The sequence below is a fragment of the Bacillus rossius genome, chromosome 1 (genome assembly GCF_032445375.1).
Source record: "Bacillus rossius redtenbacheri isolate Brsri chromosome 1, Brsri_v3, whole genome shotgun sequence".
NCBI lineage: Eukaryota > Metazoa > Arthropoda > Insecta > Phasmatodea > Bacillidae > Bacillus > Bacillus rossius.
Window position 1 is genome coordinate 296,548,708 of NC_086330.1, and position 22,022 is coordinate 296,570,729.

At 34.6% G+C, this 22,022-nt stretch overlaps 1 protein-coding gene across 3 annotated transcripts in view; it reads left to right on the top strand.

The window, feature by feature from the left end:
* Positions 1–22,022, top strand: part of LOC134527782 (pyruvate kinase-like) — a 119,608-nt gene that overhangs the window by 27,069 nt on the left and 70,517 nt on the right. For all 3 annotated transcript variants that reach the window (XM_063360730.1, XM_063360728.1, XM_063360729.1), the window contains 4 exons: positions 1,978–2,113; positions 6,850–7,073; positions 13,812–13,998; positions 19,821–20,030. In XM_063360730.1, the coding sequence (XP_063216800.1) occupies positions 1,978–2,113; positions 6,850–7,073; positions 13,812–13,998; positions 19,821–20,030 (757 nt within the window). The remainder of the gene's footprint in view (positions 1–1,977; positions 2,114–6,849; positions 7,074–13,811; positions 13,999–19,820; positions 20,031–22,022) is intronic.

Here is a 22,022-nt window from a genome sequence, read left to right on the forward strand (position 1 = left end):
CAGCAATGCTAGGAGGAATGGGTTAGCAAAGAGCAATGAAAATGTTGCATTGAAATGCATGAAAACAGAATTACGTCACGGACTCGGTCGCAATGCTAGGAGGTTCAGGTTAGCAAAGAGCAATATAAAATGAGCGTAATGGGACACAGCGAAATGCTACAATGTGTGTAACGGGACACTTGTTCGTGGGTGCAGCCAGCGTTTATCGATTTATTAGACGTCACGTCAAAAATAAAAATGTGTGGGTAATTTAAGTCCTGCATGAGGTTATTGAAAAATGTTTGATTGAAATTTTGTATGATGTTTCCAAGTGTGTTCATTTTTCCGAAACACACTTCATGATCCTTGCAGTGATTGAGTTCTCAAGACTTGTTCTCGCACATACTTGGACTCTTGTATCTTGCCTTTGCCCTAGTCTGGTGTACCGCCAGTTGCTCGGCCTTGTGGAAGATTGTGTGTGGTCAGGTCTGATGGAAGCCATTGATAGACTGTTATTAAGTCAGCTGTATTTTTCCACAGTTTGAGATAGCTTATCAGAAGACACTGATGTATACAAAGTTTTGCCTGGTGTCATTAAAGACGAATCCTCAATGTGCTCTTCTTTGTGAAATAAAATTGCCGCTTTTTGGGTCTTAGCTATGGGGGTTCTTATTAGTGTTCTGAAGAATATTTTTTTGGTTAGGGTGATATTGAAGTTCAAAAGATTTATTTAACTATGATTAATTTTAATACATATAGGCTACTAGTTGCACTTCAGTATGCAGAGTGAGTTAGGAAGTAAGTTCAAAACATATATGACTTGTGGTTAAGTGCATCTCAAGGCTGGCATACACCTTTGAACTTGGAGTTGAAACATTGTTTTTATGTTGAAAATAGTAAGGTATTTAAAATGGAACATGAAGTCCTAAAACCAATGCAAGATTTGTCGTTGTGGTAAAACTATTTCTTAAAAATAATTGATAATAAAAGTAAAAAAAAAAGTATGGGAAATGAAAATGTAAACCTTTCACAACAGCAACAAGTTTTGTGGTGGCTGTAAAACTGTTAACTTAAAATTGTTCAGATATATTTAATGTTCCATCTTGAATATTTTCTCTACTATTTGCAATAAACCATTTGTTCAGCTGTAACTTCAGAGGCATATATCAGCCCTGGAAAACACTTTAGACCATACTTCATAGTTTTTTTTAACTAATATTTTTATAACTTTCAGCCAAAGTTTTTCGGTTGAATTCTGACTCCATAGGGAGGAGATCTGTGGGGTCCGGACCTGTCCCTTCCAGAATTCAAAAGACAAAGTAATCGAACATAATGAGCAATTTATAGCAACTTAGTTATATAAGGTTACTTTATAAGGATTATTGCCATCTTTAGAGGGCTACAATAATGGCTTTCGTCCCCAATATAGCCGACTGCTTCATACACAGAGCAACAGAAGTTTTATTTCAAGTAGTCTATATTTGAAGCTGGTTTGCACATACACAAACATTATTTGTTTCACGAATTTAATAAAATTAATACATACCTATGTATTTATGGCATGTTAATGAAATCAAGAAAAAATATTAACTTAGGAACAAAGTATTAAAAATAAAATACAAATTATTAAATGTTAAGTTTTCTTTTCTCAAGCAAAATCATGACATAAATTTCTATGTGTAAAAGTTAAGAGTTCTAAAAGTCTACTATTCCCTGAGATTTTAGTGTGAGAATCAATTCACAAGAGAAAATATAAATTTCATATTTTCAATGTTTACTTTTATTGCCAATTTGTTGACACTACATTTTTAATGGATCAGTGTATTGGCTAATGCAGTGAGATCATCTCACTCGTAATTTTGTAGTTAAATATTGTTAGTTTTTTGTTGCAGTGGGAGGTATGTCGGTACTGTAGCAATCGTGATGTGAGTGACAGGGACAAGATGTGTGGCGTGGAGGGTGTGCCGTGGCTAACTGTGCTCACCTGGTCCCCGTCAGATGTCGCTGGGCAACAACGTTCCACCCCTGCAGCTGAAGGCTGCGCAGGCCAGCACGCAGCTCGACCATATGTGCGCCCTGGACATAGACTCCAAGGCCTCGTATGTCCGCCTGTCCGGCATCATCTGCACCATTGGTGAGTGGTCGGCGCTACGGCGTGAACCTTGTGACATCCGCTGGTTGTCAAAATCATGAGCTTCAGCCAGTTATAGCTTTTGACATATTTACCATAATCATGCAGTACACTGTTAGTTTGACCCAGAAGTCTTGCGAGCAGAGTCCCATTGTTCAATGGACATTATTTTCTTAGAATGAACTGGCACAACCATAATAGTATGCAGAGCAATATACCATTATAATGTTATAATGTAAATTGTGTGCTGTAGTATTGATAGATAAATTTCCAAATCAATAAAATTATGTGTAACAAATCTATTCCAACAAATTATAGAAATGGTATAGATTTGGGTGTAAGCAGTATTCCATATAGTGTGAAATATCACTTTTCAGGAATGTGTAAGAGACTAGAAATAATCACAACCTTTAAATATATCTAAAAAAAAAAAGCAAACTTTTGTAAAAAGAAATGGTGCACAGTGACTGTTCTTAAAGGGACTGTCTGGTCGGGGTGTGTGTGTGTTAGTGAGGCTGGATGATAAGGTGGAGAAAAGATAAAGGTGTAATGCAAGACCCTTAAGTGCTTTCAAGAATCTGTACCGGTTGTTTTATGCCTAAAAATTACTCTGAAAGCATTTGTTTTAGCCAATTTAACTTTTCTAAAAATACAGTTTAAAAATTTAATCCAAAATCAAAAGTACCCACGGTGAACTATTAAATGGTTTTTGTAAACAGACCCCACTAGGATATCTTGTAGTTTTCAAATTGCGTTGTTTTTCCTGCAGCTCTGCGCACAGTGTTTGTGCTCGTGTAGGCAGGACCCTTAAACCAGTCGAAACTTGGAAACCCACTGTGTTAAAAGAAATTATTGATTTCTGAAACTCAATAGAGATTTTCATATGTCTCTTTTTAAAATGTGGCCAATTATTCCATTACAACAATGCGATACTTAAAATATGGTGGTATGCATTGTGGTCCATCTGGAAATAAAATATTCTGAATTCTAATGGTTTCACTTTCCAAAGAATAATTTACATGTAAATTAGTCAACTGTTATAGAATAAAATAAATTTGTTTGTAATCAAATATATAAACTGAGTTTTTAATATGGTTAGTAGACTATCACAGAACATACACAAATGCTAGGTACTTGTTAATATATGGATCAGTAAGTGCAAAATAAAACAATTAAAACAGCATTAAAATAGTAAATTTAACTCTAGTAATAATACAAAGCTATTTATAGGTAGTTTTAACTTGATGGTGGGCACATGTGAGCAAAAGTCTGCTGTCTATTTGTTATTAAAAACTTTCACTCAATTAAATAAGGATTTGTATAATAGATTAAAAATTATATAACTTTCATGATAGTTATTTGGCTCAGTCGGTTGGGATATTAAGATGTTTTGAACAAGAGGAATTATCATGTCTGCTTGCTAAATTACTAAGTCAAGAAGGTTCAATTGAACTAATCTTCAATCTGATTTTGTATTAATTAATAGTATAAACCCTTAGTTACTTTAATAATCAGTGTGTTGATGAGGGAGCGATATATCAGTGTTACTAGAAAATGTTAGCCCTTACACTCACACGAAATTCGATTGAAATTAAAAAATTATGGCCTATTCATTTGAATGGTTATCTGTATGTACTATCTTTCAGGAGCTTTCTAAAATAGTATTGAGCTCTGATGACTCAATTTTACCACAATTTAATCATTATTATAGCAACAGCCGAATATACAGCTTAACTACACCATTTTTCCTGTGAATGGTGAAGATTTTCAGATCAAATATTTTTAAAAACAACAATACACACACTTACCGCTTGTTCTTACCCTACATTTAGTTAATTCATTTTCTCGTCATTACTAGTAGTTAAAGCCTTTTTTCAGCTAATTAAATCCGATGCCTCTTTTGCATTTGTTGTTCAATTGATGTTTAGGAAGTTTAATATAATGGGTGTAAAAATTAGCTGAAGTGATAATTTAGGTATGCCCATTATAATAAATTTAGCGAGTATCTGTTGAAAATATTTGTGACAAATAATGCAAGAGAAGTATTGCGTTAAAATTTACAAAAATAACCTTTACAGCAAAGAAATGTCATAGGAATGAAATTAACCAACCAGAGGTTTGAGATTCAGCACTAAAATGACTTGAAACATCAAGGAAACTCAAATTATGATACATACATGTTAGTTTATCATGTTCTCAATTACCACATGAAATAAAATTAATATTCAAATCAAATTACTCTAAAATATTTGTCATTGCAAAAAAAATTATGTTTTCCTACTGTACATATCTTTAGCATTAGTCTAGACCCTAAATAGAACAATTCATAGATATTCTGATATGGTGGTAAAAAAAAGAAAGAAATTTCTTATTTCCATTGAAAAAATTATTAAACTTTACTTTTGTACACTAGTTTGCATACAATATTACCAATTCGGTACAGCTTGGTTACACATAAATCAACAAGCACACTGGTACAATCTCTTATCACATTATTGAAATTAATGCTTTATTTGTGAAAAAATGTGAATTGTTTGTTATTGAATATTTATTTTATTGGGAGATTTTGAGTTCCAGCCAAAAGTCGGGGAGACATAAACTTTTTTTTACTATTCATTATAGTGATGTTATAATAGTAATTTTTCTAGAGCCAAAATTAGAATTAATTTCTCTCCTACAGAAGTGCGAGATACCTGTATAATAATAATACCATTGATAGAAAAAAACCATTTGATGAGCCATTATGAACCTTATTGATATTTGTCTCATTTTGTTATGTCGTTGCCTCAACTTTCTTGGTACTACCCTCTCTTCCTACTGGGATCTCGAGGGGAATCAGACTGTTAGAGGCACAACATTATCCTTACTCTTTGATTTTGATAACATTTATTACACATGAGCTGAAGTCATCACCCCTCTTGTACTTACTGCCTAGTACGTAGACTTAAAATAACCTAAGCGTCTCGCGGCTGACCTCTTGACGAGGCGGAATGAGGCATAGTCACTGCAGCACGTCGGGGCTCCGTTGTCTCGGCCCCCACAAAAGGCCCCTTTTTGGGCGTGGCTGCTGTATTTAAAACCTCGGGTCCGCGGCTGTGTTGTTAAATCTCGTTCCTAACCCCTTTTTCGTAACTGAGGCCGGCCTTGCAACGAAGTGCTGTCCTACTGTTTTGTGCTGATGCATGTGTTGACGTTAACATCACAGCAAGGCCTGCTCCCTGTGCACTGTGTGCGTATCATAATAATTTGCTTTCACTATTGCGTTTACATAATTTTTTTATTAAATTCTTTGCTATGATTTTATTTCTAGTTTTCATTTATGTTATGGACTAACAGTCAGTATCTTCTGTATGGATATACAGTAGACTCCCGATTATCCGTTTGCGGATTATCTGGTTTGCGGATTAACTGTGCCATATTTCACTTCCATAAACCATAAAAACCAAAATAATTTTTTGACTTTTTTTAATATTTGTAATCTATTGATGTGACTGAGCATTTTATGCTGTGATTCTCGATGAATAATGCTGCCAAACACGGTACATGCATCGTTGGTAAGTATTAATATGCGTCATGAACTTCAAAACAGCAGGAGCAATCATAAAAGCACCCCTGTTAACCGTGCGTGCTAGTGTTCCACGCGACCTTGTGAACCAGGCTCAGGTTAGCGCCGACGCGGCGCCGCTGCTGCGTGACTCACGCGACTGATACTGGCTCGCGTAGATTTAAGTCAGCAGTTGCTTTGGGTGGTATTGTTTTCTGTAGTAATATTGTGACAGTAATGTCTAATAAACGCAAACGATATTAAAACAGGCTGCGCTAGTGGCTTATCAAGGCAGTAACGCACTTTGTAAACAGTTGGGAATTACGTTAACAGATTAAATAATTTTGTGTTATAATACAACACGCTCAAGTTTTTGTTATTTTGAAATCCTATTAGAAATCAAATATATCTTGTATATTAAAAGCATTATTATTTTGTAACTGAAATGTTTTTAGCACCTACTTAGGAATGCCTAGCCATATTATGTAAACAATGCGTTTCGTGATTTTTTAAATTTTAAATTTAGACTGTTCAATATTTTTTTGTAATTTAAATATACATTGTTTAATCGCTGTTTTATTATTAGTGCAATGTTTTCCTGAAACGAATTTTGACGTTGCCTTGAGGGGCGGGTGTTATAGTGTTTGTATCGACAGTCGGGATAAAAAAAAAATTAAATTAAATTTAGTGAAACCATTAGAATTCAGAATATTTTATTTTCTGATAGACCACAATGAATGCCACCATCCTTTTAAGTATTGGTATTGTTGTAATGAAACAATTGGCATTGTATTCAGCAGACATAGATGTAACACAATTAGTATTAAGTTTCACATACCAATAAATTAATTTAACATGATGGGTTGCCATGTATTGACTTATTCATGAAAAGTCACTGTACATGATTTTTTTTTATTACAAAAGTTAGCTTTTTCTTTTTTTCATATTATATTTAAAGGTTGTGATTTTTCATAGTTTTAATACTGTTTCGTAAATTCCTAATAGTTAAAATTTTTTAATAGTCATTGGTAAAAAATTAATTTAGTTGTCAGGAAATGTTTTTTTCCGTAGCCAGGAAAAATCTGGGAATTGTTTATCCATTGTTTACTAGCTACCCTGAGATCTGAAACCAGAGAGATTTGACATGAAGTATTTTGGTGGGAGCATAGTGTCACCCATCTGTGCGTGTGCCCAGGGCCTGCGTCACGCAGCGTGGAGGTGCTGGAGAAGATGATAGAGACGGGAATGAACGTGGCACGCCTCAACTTCTCTCACGGCAGCCATGAGTACCACGGGGACACCATCAAGAACATCCGTGCGGCGGCCGAGAGCTACAGCAAGAAGATCGGCATGCCCTACCCGCTGGCCATCGCCCTCGACACCAAGGGCCCTGAGATCCGTACGGGACTCCTGGAAGGGGTGAGTTTAAGAACCATACCGTTAGTTATTGTGTATACCTTCTCAAGTTTTTGAGAAGGTTAGAGGAATTATATCAATGTCTTTTTCGCATCTGTCTGCTGGAAGGGGTGAGTTGTAGAATATTTAATTTGAATATTGCACTGCACACCTTTGTCAAGCTGGCAAGAAATAAGAATATGGTGCTCTTTGTCTTATTTTTAAATCATTACATAGGGATTGTTAGGCGTTTGAAACTACTTTGGTCCCAGATTAGCTTGCCCAAGTAATAATATTAATTTTTTATTTATTTGAATGTGTGGTGTGTGTGGTGAAACTATAAAGTAAGTGATCATTTGTTTGTTTCTTAATAATTTGTTGAGCTTGGAAAAGTCAAGACATTATTTTGTGCAGTGCTGTGGTTGCGAAGTAGATTGTCATGAAAAAGATAGGAAAAAAAAAAACTACAGATAGGTATAAAAAATTACTTAAATTTTCAATGACATTGTAAACTTCATCAAGAGTGGAGAAGACACACCCTGTGGTTGAAAATTTGTGATTTGTTGTAGTATTTGCAATTTTTTTCCTTTAGTGTACCGTCTCATTTAATACCTATACTATTTTCATCTGAACAGTTCTCCCACTTTGTTGATTATCTTTTATTTCTGAAACACATCTCTGAACCTATGTAAAATATTATGGTGTTTCCTGTATGAGTTGGTTTTGAGTAGTGGTGCACCGATATGACTTTACCGATTACCGATTCGATTACCGATTATGAGAGCAATAATCGGCAGATACCGATTCAGTTACCGATTATAATGAAGAAATTTTTTTAAGTGTAATAATGCACACAAAATTTTTTTATTCCCATGTGAATTTAATAACAAGATTAGGTAAAATTGAGAATACAGTTATAATAACAGTATAAAAATATATAAAATACACTATTAAGTCATTGAAAGGGGAAATTAAATTAAATTCTTTTTTAAATATTTGTTATTGTAAACAACTTGAACTACAGTCTAATAATTGTAATTTACAATGGGTAAGTTTTTGTTGCGGAAAACTAGCATTATTATCGACTATCACACTATTGCATCAAGAAATTACCGTTTAACAATGTAAACATGCTGCTTTATTTTGTTCACTTTTGAGTTTATAGAAAAATGTTTCCACAATTCACTTTTTTTCTCCCTACTCGCCATCTCACTATAATTATGTGGGTCATTCCATGAGATTTCAACCAAATAAAAAATATTTGGTTGCTGCATGTTTTTCAAAAATTCCGAAGATTTGTCCATTCATTGGTTCATGTTTTGAGAGATCAAAACCAATTTTATAAAAAATTATTTTCTTTAATTTTTGTCTAGGCACCTGTTTGAAGATGGCGGCGTATGAAGATTTCAGCATTTTCAAGCATTTACGAAAAATGCTATATCTCCTTCAATTTTTATCGTAACAACTTTTTAAAACATACATTTTACTCAGCTCTAAATGCTGTTTAATTTTTGTTATAAGCATTTCCTGCTGTGATAATTAACATATTTTCTGTTATTTTTCAAAGTTTACCAACAAAATTGACTTTTTTTCCAACTTTAAGCCTAAAACCTTCCATGAAGGACATAAAACATTCCAATGATTTCTTGTATGTGTATACTACAGTATTAGTATTATGTGGCAGATAGGTGAAAATTGGGGTGTTTTGTGTCCTTTCATATTTACAGGCTGTTAAAAATGGAATATTTCTGAAATTTTCCATTTTCAGCGTAATTTTTTACGGTGTGGGACACATGTGAAAAATTTAACATTTACACAGAATGTAGTTCTATTGAGGTACTTTAGCATATATAAAATTGGTGAGGGTGTTTTGCAAATTAAAACCAAAAAAAAATTTTGAATTTAGCAGAAAATCACTATTCACTGACTCAAAATTAGAATTTATTTAGATTGGGAATTGCTAATTTAACAATACACAAATAAGAAAACACAATGCTTAAGATGATCTGCGAACACTTATATACAATGCAGTGTATAAATAAAATAATAACAGTAATTAATGTTATCTGCACTGAAAATTGAAACACCTAATGAGAATGCATAATGTCTCTTCTGTAAAATCTTTCTAAAGCTACTGGTAATTAACACACAAGGAAAACTTCTACAACAGGAGTGGCTCTGTAATAAGTGATGTTATTCCTTCAAATATAAAAATATTGCTATAGGGCGTGTTTTTATTCTCATTCAGCAAAGCAATGAGATTGTCAAACAGAAAGAAAAAAAATAAGAAGTGTGAGGTAGTAATAATGCCAGTTGAGGAATGTAATCTCTATGAAAGTTTGCAATTTTTTATTGTCGCAACTCTTTTACATAATGCTTAATCTATGATATTAGTGTTTGTTTTGTTTTTTATATAGCTATAGGTGCATTGTTTTGGATGATGTATGAAATGAAAATCCTACAGTGAGTTTTTCTATTATTTTACATGATTGTGTTAAAATGAAGTGTTCAATTGGACATTATTTGAGTGAAGACTGCCACAAGAAAGACTATGGTAGAAATATTACAGACCATTTAAAAAGGTTTAGTGAGTTAAGTGAGAAGAATCAAAGCCTTTTGAATCTAAGATTACAACAATGTGACATTGAAACAATCTGTACTTTCCATGAGAAGAAGTATTTGGAAAAATTCTCTCACCTGTTTGGGAAAACTTGTTCAGATCCATTCAGTGTACATAAAAAAGTCATTTCTAAGGGTCTCAAAGAAATATCTCTGAATTTTTCAACAAGGTATTCAATACTTAATCCAAGTCTAAAATTGATTCCTGGTAAAAGTTTGTGCATTTCCTGCAAGAAAAGAATAGTGGATTTACAAACATGTCAAGAGGAATCATCTGAAGATGATCTCTATCATCCTGTTGAAGAAACTTTAGTTGAGGCAAATTTGATCTGCGAGACATTGGGTGTGTCACCTGTTAAAATACAAAAACTCAGCATTGAAAACCGACCTCGAGCCTTAGACACAAAAGCCAACAAAATTTCTTCAGCTTTCAAGAAAAAAATCTCCACTTCTCTTGAAATCTGCACAGTGGAGGAAAGTGAAACACTACCACCAGAGGACGATTACAGTACTTTGTTGAACTGTTTAAAAGAAAAGTTCAAGCAACCATCCTCTTTTTCTGAAAAGGTAAAGATTCTAAGTTTGGCACCAAAATCCTGGTCGATTGCTAAAACATGTGAATATTTTGATGCTACCCCTTACCTTGTCAAAACTACTAGGAAACTTGTCAAGAAGCATGGAATTCTACCTGGCACGGATCACAAGAAGTGTAACAGACTAACTAATGAAACAGTCAAAGAGGTTGTGAACTTCTACGAACAGAATGACAACAGCAGAATCTGTTCAGGTAAAAAAGAGTACATTTCCATAAGAAATGAGCAAGGACAAAAAGAGCACAAACAGAAAAGGCTAGTTCTTTGTAACTTGAAAGAGCTGTATGCAAGCTTCCGCAGTGAATACACAAATCACAAAATTGGATTTTCTAAATTTGCAGAGCTTAGGCCTAGGTGGTGTGTGTTGGCTGGTGGAAGTGGCACTCACTCTGTCTGTGTCTGCCTTGCTCATCAGAACATTAAGTTGATGTTAGATGGGGCAAAGCTCAACATAAATTACAAGGATTTACTTGAATCTATTGTGTGTGATGTAGAAAAGGAAGAATGCATGCTTAGTGAATGTGACAGCTGCCCTGGACCAGAGGTGTTAACAGATTTGTTGCAAATGGAACTGAAAGCCATGAATGAAGGCTCTGAATTTAGTGGAAGTGAAGATGAAGAAAAAAGTGGTGAGTGTAGCAATAATGATGACTTTATAGAGAGTGTCACTTACACTTACAAACAGTGGGTGAACACAGACAGGGCAGATCTCATAAGTGTTACTAAAACTAATGATGAGTATATTGAGGATCTAATTACAAAGCTGACGAACCTAAAGAGACATCATTTTGTAGCAAAAACTCAATCTGCTTACCTCAAAACCAAAATAGAGAACTTGGATTTGACTGAAGGAATTGTTCTTGCAGATTTTGCAGAGAATTTTTCCTTTCTTGTGCAAGATGCCATTCAAGGATTCCATTGGGTGAATGATCAGGCTACCCTTCACCCTTTTATCTTATATTACAGGGATCAGATGAAAGGCTCAGTGGAATCCAAATGTTTTTGCTTCATAAGTGACTGTTTGGAGCATACAACAGCTACTGTTTATGCTTTTCAACAAAAACTGATCGCTAAATTGAAAGAGGATTTTCCACAAATAAATAAAATTATATACTTTTCGGATGGTGCAGGGGCCCAGTACAAAAATAGAAAAAACCTTATAAACCTCTGCTATCATGAGATTGACTTCCACCTTCAAGCTGAATGGAACTTCTTTGGTACATCACATGGTAAAAGTCCATGCGATGGCATTGGCGGGACCGTCAAACGCCTTGTTTCAAAGGCCTCCTTGCAAAGAACCACAACGGGTCAGATATTAACTGCAGAAGATATGTTCGCATTTTGTCAAGAAAATATTAATGGAATTGCCTTCTTATATGTGAAAAACAAAGAAATAGTTTCAAATGAGGCATTTTTGGAAAATAGATTCAAAAATGCTAAAACAGTCCCAGGAACAAGACAGAAGCATAGATTTTTACCATTTGAAGTTCGAGGATGTATTAGATGTTTTATCACATCCAAATCAGTCAAATACGAGGATGTGAAGGTCGAGCATACATTTGACTCCCAGTTCATCCCGGTGAAACCACAGGGAATTAAAGAAGGAGCTTTTGTTGCATGCATCTACGATGAAAACTGGTGGGTTGCCGAGGTTGTGCAAGTGAACATGGATGAGGACGACTGTGATGTTCATTTCTACCATCCTCATGGTCCAGCTGCTTCATTTTTTAAATCGAGAAACGACCAAGTTCGGATGCCTTTCGACAACATCCTACGTGTTTTAACAGTTTGTGAATTTTCAGTTATGACAGGAAGAGGAAGACGCCTTGATGCAAATGTTGGAAATGAAGTGACTGAAGTTTTGGCACACAGACTACAATCCAGAAAAAAATATTTCAAGAAATAGACTGGTAACAAATGTTTTCCTAAAGTTGTGCTAATGAACATTTCCTAGGTTTGGCAATAACATTATGACTTGTCAAAATTGACTAAAACGTTATACACACTGCTAACATAATGAGAATATGAACAAACAATTTTATTTAGGGTCTATGTTTATGGATTTTCTATTGAGTTAAATACATTGTGTTGTCTATTTCGAGATCTTCCACAATGTTTTAGAGTATTGTGAATATTGATTTTTTTACTAAATTCAAGATTTTTTGTTGGTTTTAATTTGCAAAACACCCTCACCACTTTTATGTATGTTAAAGTACCTCAATAGAACTACATTCTGTGTAAATTTTAAATTTTTCACATGTGTCCCACACCGTAAAAAATCACGGTGAAAATTGCAAATTTCAGAAATATTCAATTTTTAACAGTCTGTAAATATGAAAGGACTCAAAACACCCCAATTTTCACCTATCTGCCACATAATACTAATACTGTAGTATACACATACAAGAAATCATTGGAATGTTTTATGTCCTTCATGGAAGGTTTTAGGCTTAAAGTTGGAAGAAAAGTCAATTTTGTTGATAAACTTTGAAAAATAACAGAAAATATGTTAATTATCACAGCAGGAAATGCTTATAACGAAAATTAAACAGCATTTAGAGCTGAGTAAAATGTATGTTTTAAAAAGTTGTTACGATAAAAATTGAAGGAGCTACAGCATTTTTCGTAAATGCTTGAAAATGCTGAAATCTTCACACGCCACCATCTTCAAACAGGTGCCTACGCAAAAATTATAGGAAATAAATTTTTATAAAATTTGTTTTGATCTCTCAAAACATGTACCAATGAGTGTATAAATCCTCAGAATTTTTAAAAAATGTGCAGCAACCAACCCTGGTTGAAATCTCATGGAATGACCCATATAAAAATGACTAAAAACCAATTCTAGCACATGTGATTTTATTTATGTTATAAATACTTTTTCACTTTTCACGTCACATACAAATAACAAACGGATAATGTTACCAAAGACGCCCATAATGAGTTTGTAAAACCCAGTGTAAAAAATTGGAAGGTATCGGGACCACGATTTTGAACCGCTACTACGACTCCAAAAGATCGATTGTCATAGAATCCACTGCAACTGTTTGTGGTATTTTGATTGCGTGCCATCTGTTTTACTTCTCTGGCTATACGTAATGTACAAGGCCACTAAACAAAAGACGAAACGTAAATAAGCGTGTAAGAAAAATGCATTTTTTATTGTTTGAGGCAATGAGATTTATTAAACTTAACGAAATATCTGTAATTATGATATGACACAGTTAGATGAATTTTGTAATGTATACAAATATTACCGTATTTCGTCCTAAAATGTGTAACAAAATATTACACGGTAAAAACCTACGTAATTACGCCGGGACGTAAATAATCGGCAAAGTAATCGTTAAGATAATCGCCGATTACGATTAATCGGTAAGTACCCATAATCGCAGATTACGATTCATCGGTATCCGCATCGGTGCACCACTAGTTTTGAGATAAAGATGGCCGTCTGCACGTTTCGGTGTCGGGCTGAAACTCAGCTCGGGAGCAGTTTGGGCAGTCTCGACTGCAGTCTATGGCATTGTGAGCTTGGTTTCCGTCGCAGGGTGGCTCCGCGGAGGTGGAGCTGAAGAAGGGGGAGAAGATACGGTTGACAACTGACACGGCGTACGCGGAGAAGGGCAACGCACAGACTGTGTACCTCGACTACGTCAATATCACCAAGGTGGTGAAGCCGGGTAACAAGGTGTTCGTGGACGATGGCCTCATCTCCCTTGTAGTCAGCAACGTCGGTGAGTTTGTGCCGCTGTTACACTTTTGAAAAGGGGGTTAGGCATGATAGCAAATTTTAATTTTGGGGAAAATAAAAGGCTTTTCCCCAAAACGTAAATATTCAGTTACGATGTGGTTTATTTGTTCTTATACATCCCCCCCCAAAGTAATGCTGTTCTATTTGCGTGGTTTTTAAGTAATGTCTAGTAAATTACGGCATGATTTGAATTAGAGGTCATGGATTCAAAGTAGTGCCTTTTCCTTTATGTGAATTTTTTATATCCTTGCATGCACAGTGGTAACAGCATTTGTTTAACATTAAATACAATGCAACGAATTAATAATGTGACAAATCAGCAAACAATATTGTGCTCTAACCATAGTAACTAGTCGCTTCCTTCATTGCATATTTATACACAATGATGGTCTGATTGTTCAGCCAATGTTTATATTACACTATCCTGCATGTCAGCAGCGACTCTGCAGAGAAAAATCAGAAGCATTCGGTTCACCAGATAATGTAGGTGGGTAATTCTAAGATAGGCTGTCCAAAATACATAGGGGCGCCCAAGAATAAATTTTGTATTTTTTTTATTTAAAACGTATATTACGACTTTAATCCCTTTGAAGTATACATTTACAAAAGGGCAAGTCAAAATATACAATTTTAGTTATTTTTTGAAGCCAGGGTAAATACATAAGGCAGGGTAAGAACATTAAGACCAGGGTAGATACTTTTCTGATCAGAGGAAAGATTTAACATCATAAAACAATTATTAAAATTTACTTTTATTAAACATTGTACTCAAATTACAATTAGAGTATTATTGATATATTATTTGTTTTAATGTGAAACTAGAGCTTCTTTAGTGTCTTTGACAACAAATAAATGTAATTTAAGTAATAAGTGACATTGTACCTTCAACAAAAAATAAAATATTGTTTCTTCAATTATGATTAAGAAGACTAGCTTCTTCTGTGGAATAATCAAAGTTTTATAAAAATTGTACTTAACTTGAAATCTGAGTATCATTTTTGTAACACAGCCTTTTCTTTTTAATCTAAAACCTTCAACAAATTATAAAGTATTCTTTTATCAATACTAAATAAATAGACTAGCGCCTTTTAAGTAATAATCAGACTGGTGATAATAAAAATAATTTTCATATTATCTATACTTACTTAAACTGTCATTAATTAAATCTGCAAATTTTATTCAAGATATAAAATTAAAAAAATAGCATAACTAATTTAAATATATTTGTCTTCTAGCTCGGTTTGATTTAATTTTAGCAGCTATAATTCTTCTGTAAGAACTCTTTTGCTGTATTTGAGTATCATCTTCCGAAGTTGATGGAGATACCGGGACATTCGTAATATTTTCACGAGCAAGTTGTTATGTTGCTCTCTGGGAGTCATTTGGTCGACAGTTTTGATGTTTCCTTTCTCCTTTTTTAAATATTTTTCTTTTTGGTTTTGTAATTTATACTTTTCCGAATCATTTTAAATTTTTTGATAGCGTAATCTCTCTACTTGACGCTTCTTCTCTAATTGTTCTTCGTGTGTTAACTTTTTGCAAGGTGCCATGATCTGAAACAGTATTACAGATTACAATACAATAGCAATGTATCATTAAAATCGTTAATTATGTCTGATTTAAACTATTAACTATCATTAACAAATATATAATTATCCAAATTATCTCCCCTGGTCAGTGAGTATTTCCCCTGGTAATTATCTTGCCAGGGGAAATACAGCAGGAGAGAGATATTTTCATCATAAACTTAAATTTTTTGATTAACACATGTTAATGTTGGATTAATATTATGTCATACGTTAGCTATCACACTATTGTTGAATTGTTACAATTAATTTCAAGTAAATAAATTGAATTATACAAATAGTACTACTTACCAGTGAAGAGACGAATTCACCTTGCTGAAACAACTGCACAACACTATTGCGTCTCACCAACTAACCTATAACAGCGATTTAACCGCTTCTTTGCTTTGTATTACCAAACTGTAGACAATGTGTGCCCTTGAGCGCTATTTAAAAAATGGCCGTCTCATATTTTTGTTTTAGCGGATCAGAATTTGCCAGGGTAGATACATAAAAAAAGAGGGACAAAGAGTAAAGTTTAAAATTATTATTAAAGAAATATTATTATTTTTCTTTATAATTCTTAAGTATACTTATTTAAATTTGTGTTAAATATATTTTAACTAGGCAACTGTGACAAAGAAAATATATAAAGTCTGTATGTTTAACAAAATAAAGTCAAGGGGGGATAAGCCAGGGTAGAGACTTTTTCAGACTTCAATTTTTAATTTAAAGGAAATATGCTTAAATTGGGCATTTAATCATAATGTTATTGATAAACTACATTAAGATGCTGCGATTTATCATATAAAATGACAAGATATGAAATAAAGGAACTATTTTATATTGTTTGGTGCACGAAGGGCATCTTACCGTAGAATGACCCAGATACCCTGATGTATTGTCTCATCCTTATTCTGCAGTATGCATTCCAATGGGCATTTGCTCTCAGTCTCTTTCCAATGCATGATATCTGCTGTTAGCACTGTACTTGTTTTGGCATGCTTTGTTGTCAGATATACGAAAATAGCACAATGGTTTTATTAATGAAATTTTTTTTAAAATTGATCTAAAAATTCTATTTTGTAACATAAAATTTGGAATGAGAATTTGGAAATACTTTTTCTAGTTGAATTTCATCATGATAAAATTCAATAAAATTCAAGTATGATAAAATTCTATTTTTACTTCTAAGGAAATGTAACTAGATGTCAACAGTTTTTTCATAACATTTTTTATAATATTTATTATTTAAAAATTTTGCTTTGCTTTACCATAACACATATTGAATGGAATGTCTCATTGTTAATAGTGACTGTGCTCTACAAATAGTTTCTCCTGTGAAATAATAGATGTATATAGTGGCCGGCAGTTATCTTGGCGTCTCTCAGCGCGGGGGTGTGGGGACAGCGGGACTGTAGAAAGAAGAGGGAGTAAACAGGCGACACGTAGCCGAGAGCCGTGTAGTGGCTGTTAGGAAAATATCGCCCTTCAGTGTATACCCGAAAATGGAAGGCGAAGGTGGCAGCTCGTTGAGGCGCGGTAAAGTGATACATAGCGGAGAGCGGGAAATAATAAAAACCGTGATGCAGTTTTGTGATGAAGAAGTGAAAAATAAATGTCTGCTCGAGCCTTTACAGAGACAGACTGCAAGAGCAGCGAAGTACACTGGTGTGAGTGAACGGTCCATATCAGGATTCGTAAAGTCAGCAAAGAACAACCACATGACCCACAGACTACGCCAGGAAAAAACATATTTTAAGTATTTAATAAACAATGGAAATATATCTTTACTACGTTACTGTTACATAGTGTATAGTGGAGTAAAATATTTGGGCAGTTAGGGTGTGTGTGAGTTGGGCGGCTATTAAGAAGTAAGGTCTTGATAGCCTATTGTGGAGAAATGATGAGTATGAACTATGAAGCGTTGACGAAATGACAGAACGGGGAAAACGGGAGTACCTAGAGAAAGTAATAAGAATAGTAATAATAGTACTTAATTTTAACTTAATTTTGTTTTTCGTCACCTAATACAATCAATTATCATGGGAAGAGAACTTCATACTTACATTAAACAAATCATATAATATTATATGAGGTCTTGAAGGTTAAAATATGCATTCTAAAGTGGAAGTACAATGCAAATTGTATTTACATTTATAATAATTAATTGATTATAGGTGCATTAAAATATAAAGCCACACATACACAAGCATTTTTTAAATGCCATTAACATTAGTCAGGTGTTTCCTAAACGACTGACATGAAGTTAAAGCAGCAAATATAACATATTTACTACATCCATGTTTACTTAAATGTACATCCAGCGCTAAATTGAACGTTTTAGGTACGGAAACCGGAGAACGATAAGGGCTAGACTGGCTCCTGCGTCATCAACTGTGAGATAGCTTTCGCGCGGAGGGCTACAATTGCGTAATGTTTTGGTCGTTTGCTTTTTCTTGTAAGACTTTTGTTTTAATTAACTTTGAGAACACAATGAATTGAGAAGCATAGTTTTAAATGTATTTTACATACTAAGTGACCTAGTTTTCCAAAATAAATCGTGTCTGGTTTTCGCTAGTTACTGAGTTAACATTTCAATTAATTTTGGTTAGCATAATAATTAGCAGACACCGTAAGTATATTTAATGGGACAAAGCAAAACGTTGCAGGTTTAGATAATAGTTTGTTACTTTTCCTGACAGATGAGTACAAATATTCGAGCACAACCACTGTAATTTACACAATGTTACACTTACGTAGTACAAGTACCATTCATAGGATTTCTCACTCTTGGTTAGGTAACCCAGCGCTCTTAGCCAAAAGGCCTTACCGCCCTGGGGCCCCCACGGACGTGGATACAGACTTACGTAGTGTAGGAAGTCACGCGCCGAATGTATTCTGTTCTGCTAGTACAAACCTGGCCGCTGACCTTGACAATAGGGTATCGCTTCCTCTTCGCCCTCCCCTCCCCAACAGACAGGACTAGGGAGCTCAGACGCCAAGATATCTGGCGGGCATAGTAGTTTGATTTTTTCTTTCAGAATTTTAAACAACTGTAAAGCTGGAGTTACAATGCCACGACGAACATGACAGAACAATCCTGACAAACTGTCTTACAGCTTTCCACCACAACATATTTATTAGCAAGATTAACCCAATGTTTTCTGATTTGTGTGTTGGTAAATCATTCTAAGCCAAGTACTTCCATAAAATGTAGTATAGAATGTGCTAAAAACAGTGTAGAAGAGAAAAAGAACATGCTGTCTCAGCCCATGCTTTATCTTTTTTGGCTGATTTCTATAGTCCTTAATCCCAATGTCATAAAAAATGCCATGAGCCTGAACTTTATTATTTACAAGTTATTCGTGAACTCTTCCATTCTTAAATTCAATCTTCACCAATATACATTGACTCTAAACATGATGCTATCCATTTATATAAGCAGATGAAGGCAAGCTACAAAAATTAACATGTACCCACACGTAAAACAAAATTTCATTTTTCAGCATAAAGATTTACCAAGTAGTTACATATTTTTGAAGTTTAGTTCTGTAAGGTTTCCTTTCCTTTTCCATTTTGCTTTTTGTCTGGCAGCATGGGGCATGAAAAATATGAAATAGAATCTATTCTTTGCGGGTCGTCGGGGTGCATATTTTGTCGGGGTGATGTCACGGTGACCTTGTATTTCATTGGATACTGAGTGTGTCAGACCTGTCGTGGCATCGTGACTCCAGCTTGATAATGCTGTCAAGACACTGATTTAAGGTCTGGGAAAAATCACCAAATAGTTAAATTAAGAATAATATATTAAAACTTATCTATTTTAATGTTAGTAATCCGGGTAAGGGTCTGAGAATATGTATTAGAAAAATATTCAATGTTCGTGAATAATTTGATATTTTATATTCATGATTTTAATATTCAGTTCAACATTTCAAATTGAATATTTTTTAAAATTATTTGATACCTATGTATAGGCCTAAACCACATGGGACTCATCCACAAAAATAATAAATGTAACATGTATGAGGCTAAGATTAATTGAAAAATTTAGATTTGTTTTCTGCAACAATATTCAAACATTGTTTTGATTTAATGAAAAAAAGTATTTGCACTACCCTAAAACCAGCTAGTATCTATCTGGCAACAATGGTGGCATTTACTCTGTACTGCAATCTAAGTGTGAGACAGAAGAGAGCACAGGGTAGAGACGTGAATGTGCGGGACGTGCTCGCAGGGCCCGACTACCTGGAGTGCGTGATAGAGAACGGCGGCTCGCTGGGCAGCAGGAAGGGAGTGAACCTGCCCGGGGTGCCCGTTGACCTCCCGGCTGTCTCCGAGAAGGACAAGGGCGATCTGCTGTTTGGCGTGGAGCAGGGCGTGGACATTGTCTTCGCGTCATTCATCCGCGACGCTGCAGGCTTGGCAGAGATCAGGGCTGTGCTAGGTATGACCACTGCATGACCTTGTTTCTCTATTGGGGGTCTGCAGAGTTGCTCGTCTCTGGAGTGCATGAATTTCCGGAAGGTCATCAGAGATAAAGGAAAAATTATTGTATTCTTTAAAATATCACTAAGATAATATATACTAGTATTCTTTAAAATAGCACTATTAGATAGTGCATGTAATAAAAGAAATTATTTTTTCATACAGTTAACTTTGTTTGGTTTAATTTTTTTGTACAGGTAACTTTGGTTGGTTTTTGGGGCATTTGTTTTAATTTACTATCTTTTTAGACTATTAAAGCTTCGAATTGAAGCCTAATGACCTATCTTTTGGTTGAAGTAGTAGTTCCCACCTTCAGGATGCGAGTAGCCTTGAGGTAGGTGTATGCCCCTGCAACCATGAAGATGGCGGCAGTAATACAGTGAAACCTATTTAACAAATCTCAAGGGACCAAAATTGGTTGTGTTTGTTGTAAAGGGGTTTGTTAAATGGAGGTTTCGCACAATATATTTCTAGTCATCATAAAGCTTCACATAAATGGCTAGAACTGTCTTTCTGACTGTTTAATACGTTATGAGGAATTAATCATGAAAAAGTACATAGAATACACTTGTTTAATGGCCAACCATTTGATGCTTGGAAATTATCAATTCCCATCCCCAGTGCTTCCTGGCGTGCCTTTTCTTGTAAAATCGGCCCAAAGACGTTGATGTTAGATGCCCTAGCCTCCATTAGCGAGTCAAAAAGTATCTTGTCCAAATCATCATTTTTACATACTTTCACACGTTTTCTTTTTTTTTTCCTACCAGAGAAGCGATGTTTTCGATCTGTTTCCGGTTGGATAATATGGTCGAAAGTGTAGACGCCAGGATGTCGAAACGTTTAGCTATATCACTTTTTTTTTTTTCCACCATCAACTGCATTTAAAATTTCTAATTTTATTTTAATGTCAATCTGTTGCCGCTTTTAGGATAAGAATTCATTTTACAGTAGTACCGTGTTGATTTCCATAACTACGTGTGAAAATAAAAAAAAAACACCAGTGAAAGCTGAAAAAACGGAAATTGTACTACACCATAGTTAAAAATATTTGCGTGCGCGCATCTTTAACCATAGAAACGCAAAATATATAGTGTTGTGCGAGATCTCGAACCTCGAGAAAAATTTCGAAAAATATTGCATTCTCGAACAGCGAGCGAGAAAAATAATTTCTCGAAAAAAAAAAACGAGAATTTTTTTTGGTACCGGTAACAACTCAATTTGGTATGGAAACTAAATTTGATATTGATAGTTGTATTTTTATATGTTGAACATTACACACACACTGCCATTATTTTAGTTTAAATGTGTTAAAAATACCAAACGCGTCTGCCTGTTTGGACGAAAAATGATTTGGCGGAACACAAAGCAAACATGATGCAATCATTAAGAGATATTAGACTAGCCGATAGTCAACCAACCAAAACCTTTATCAATAACCGAAACTGTGAATAAAAACTGTCATATGAAATTCCAATTTATCCTGAAAGAAAAACTGCCGTATTTAATTTTTAAATTACGTAAGCGTAATACATAATAAAATACGTTTGAACCTAACCTACAAAATTGGTTTTGTTTACATACACGTTATTACGGTAAAGTTATTAAAAGCATTACCTTTAATTTAGTCATAATATTTTGTTGGGTAATGTTTAATAGCATACTGAAATGTTGATTATTACGGCAAAATACAAAATTTACTTTTTAACGAACAAAAGGAAATGGTGGTCATGCTGCCAGACCAAGTCTGCTTCGCTGTTCCGTTTCTTATTTCATTCCAATAAAAGACTGCGCAAGTCATGTGAGGAATGGATTGAACACGCAGAACAATTCACGCCCTTGTATTACGTAAAACTACGTGAATGTGTGTGTTCAAACCCGTTGAAAAGGCAGAATAAATAGTATGTTCATCCCATTTCCTTTTTCACCTTTGTTTCACTCAGTCGTAAGACGT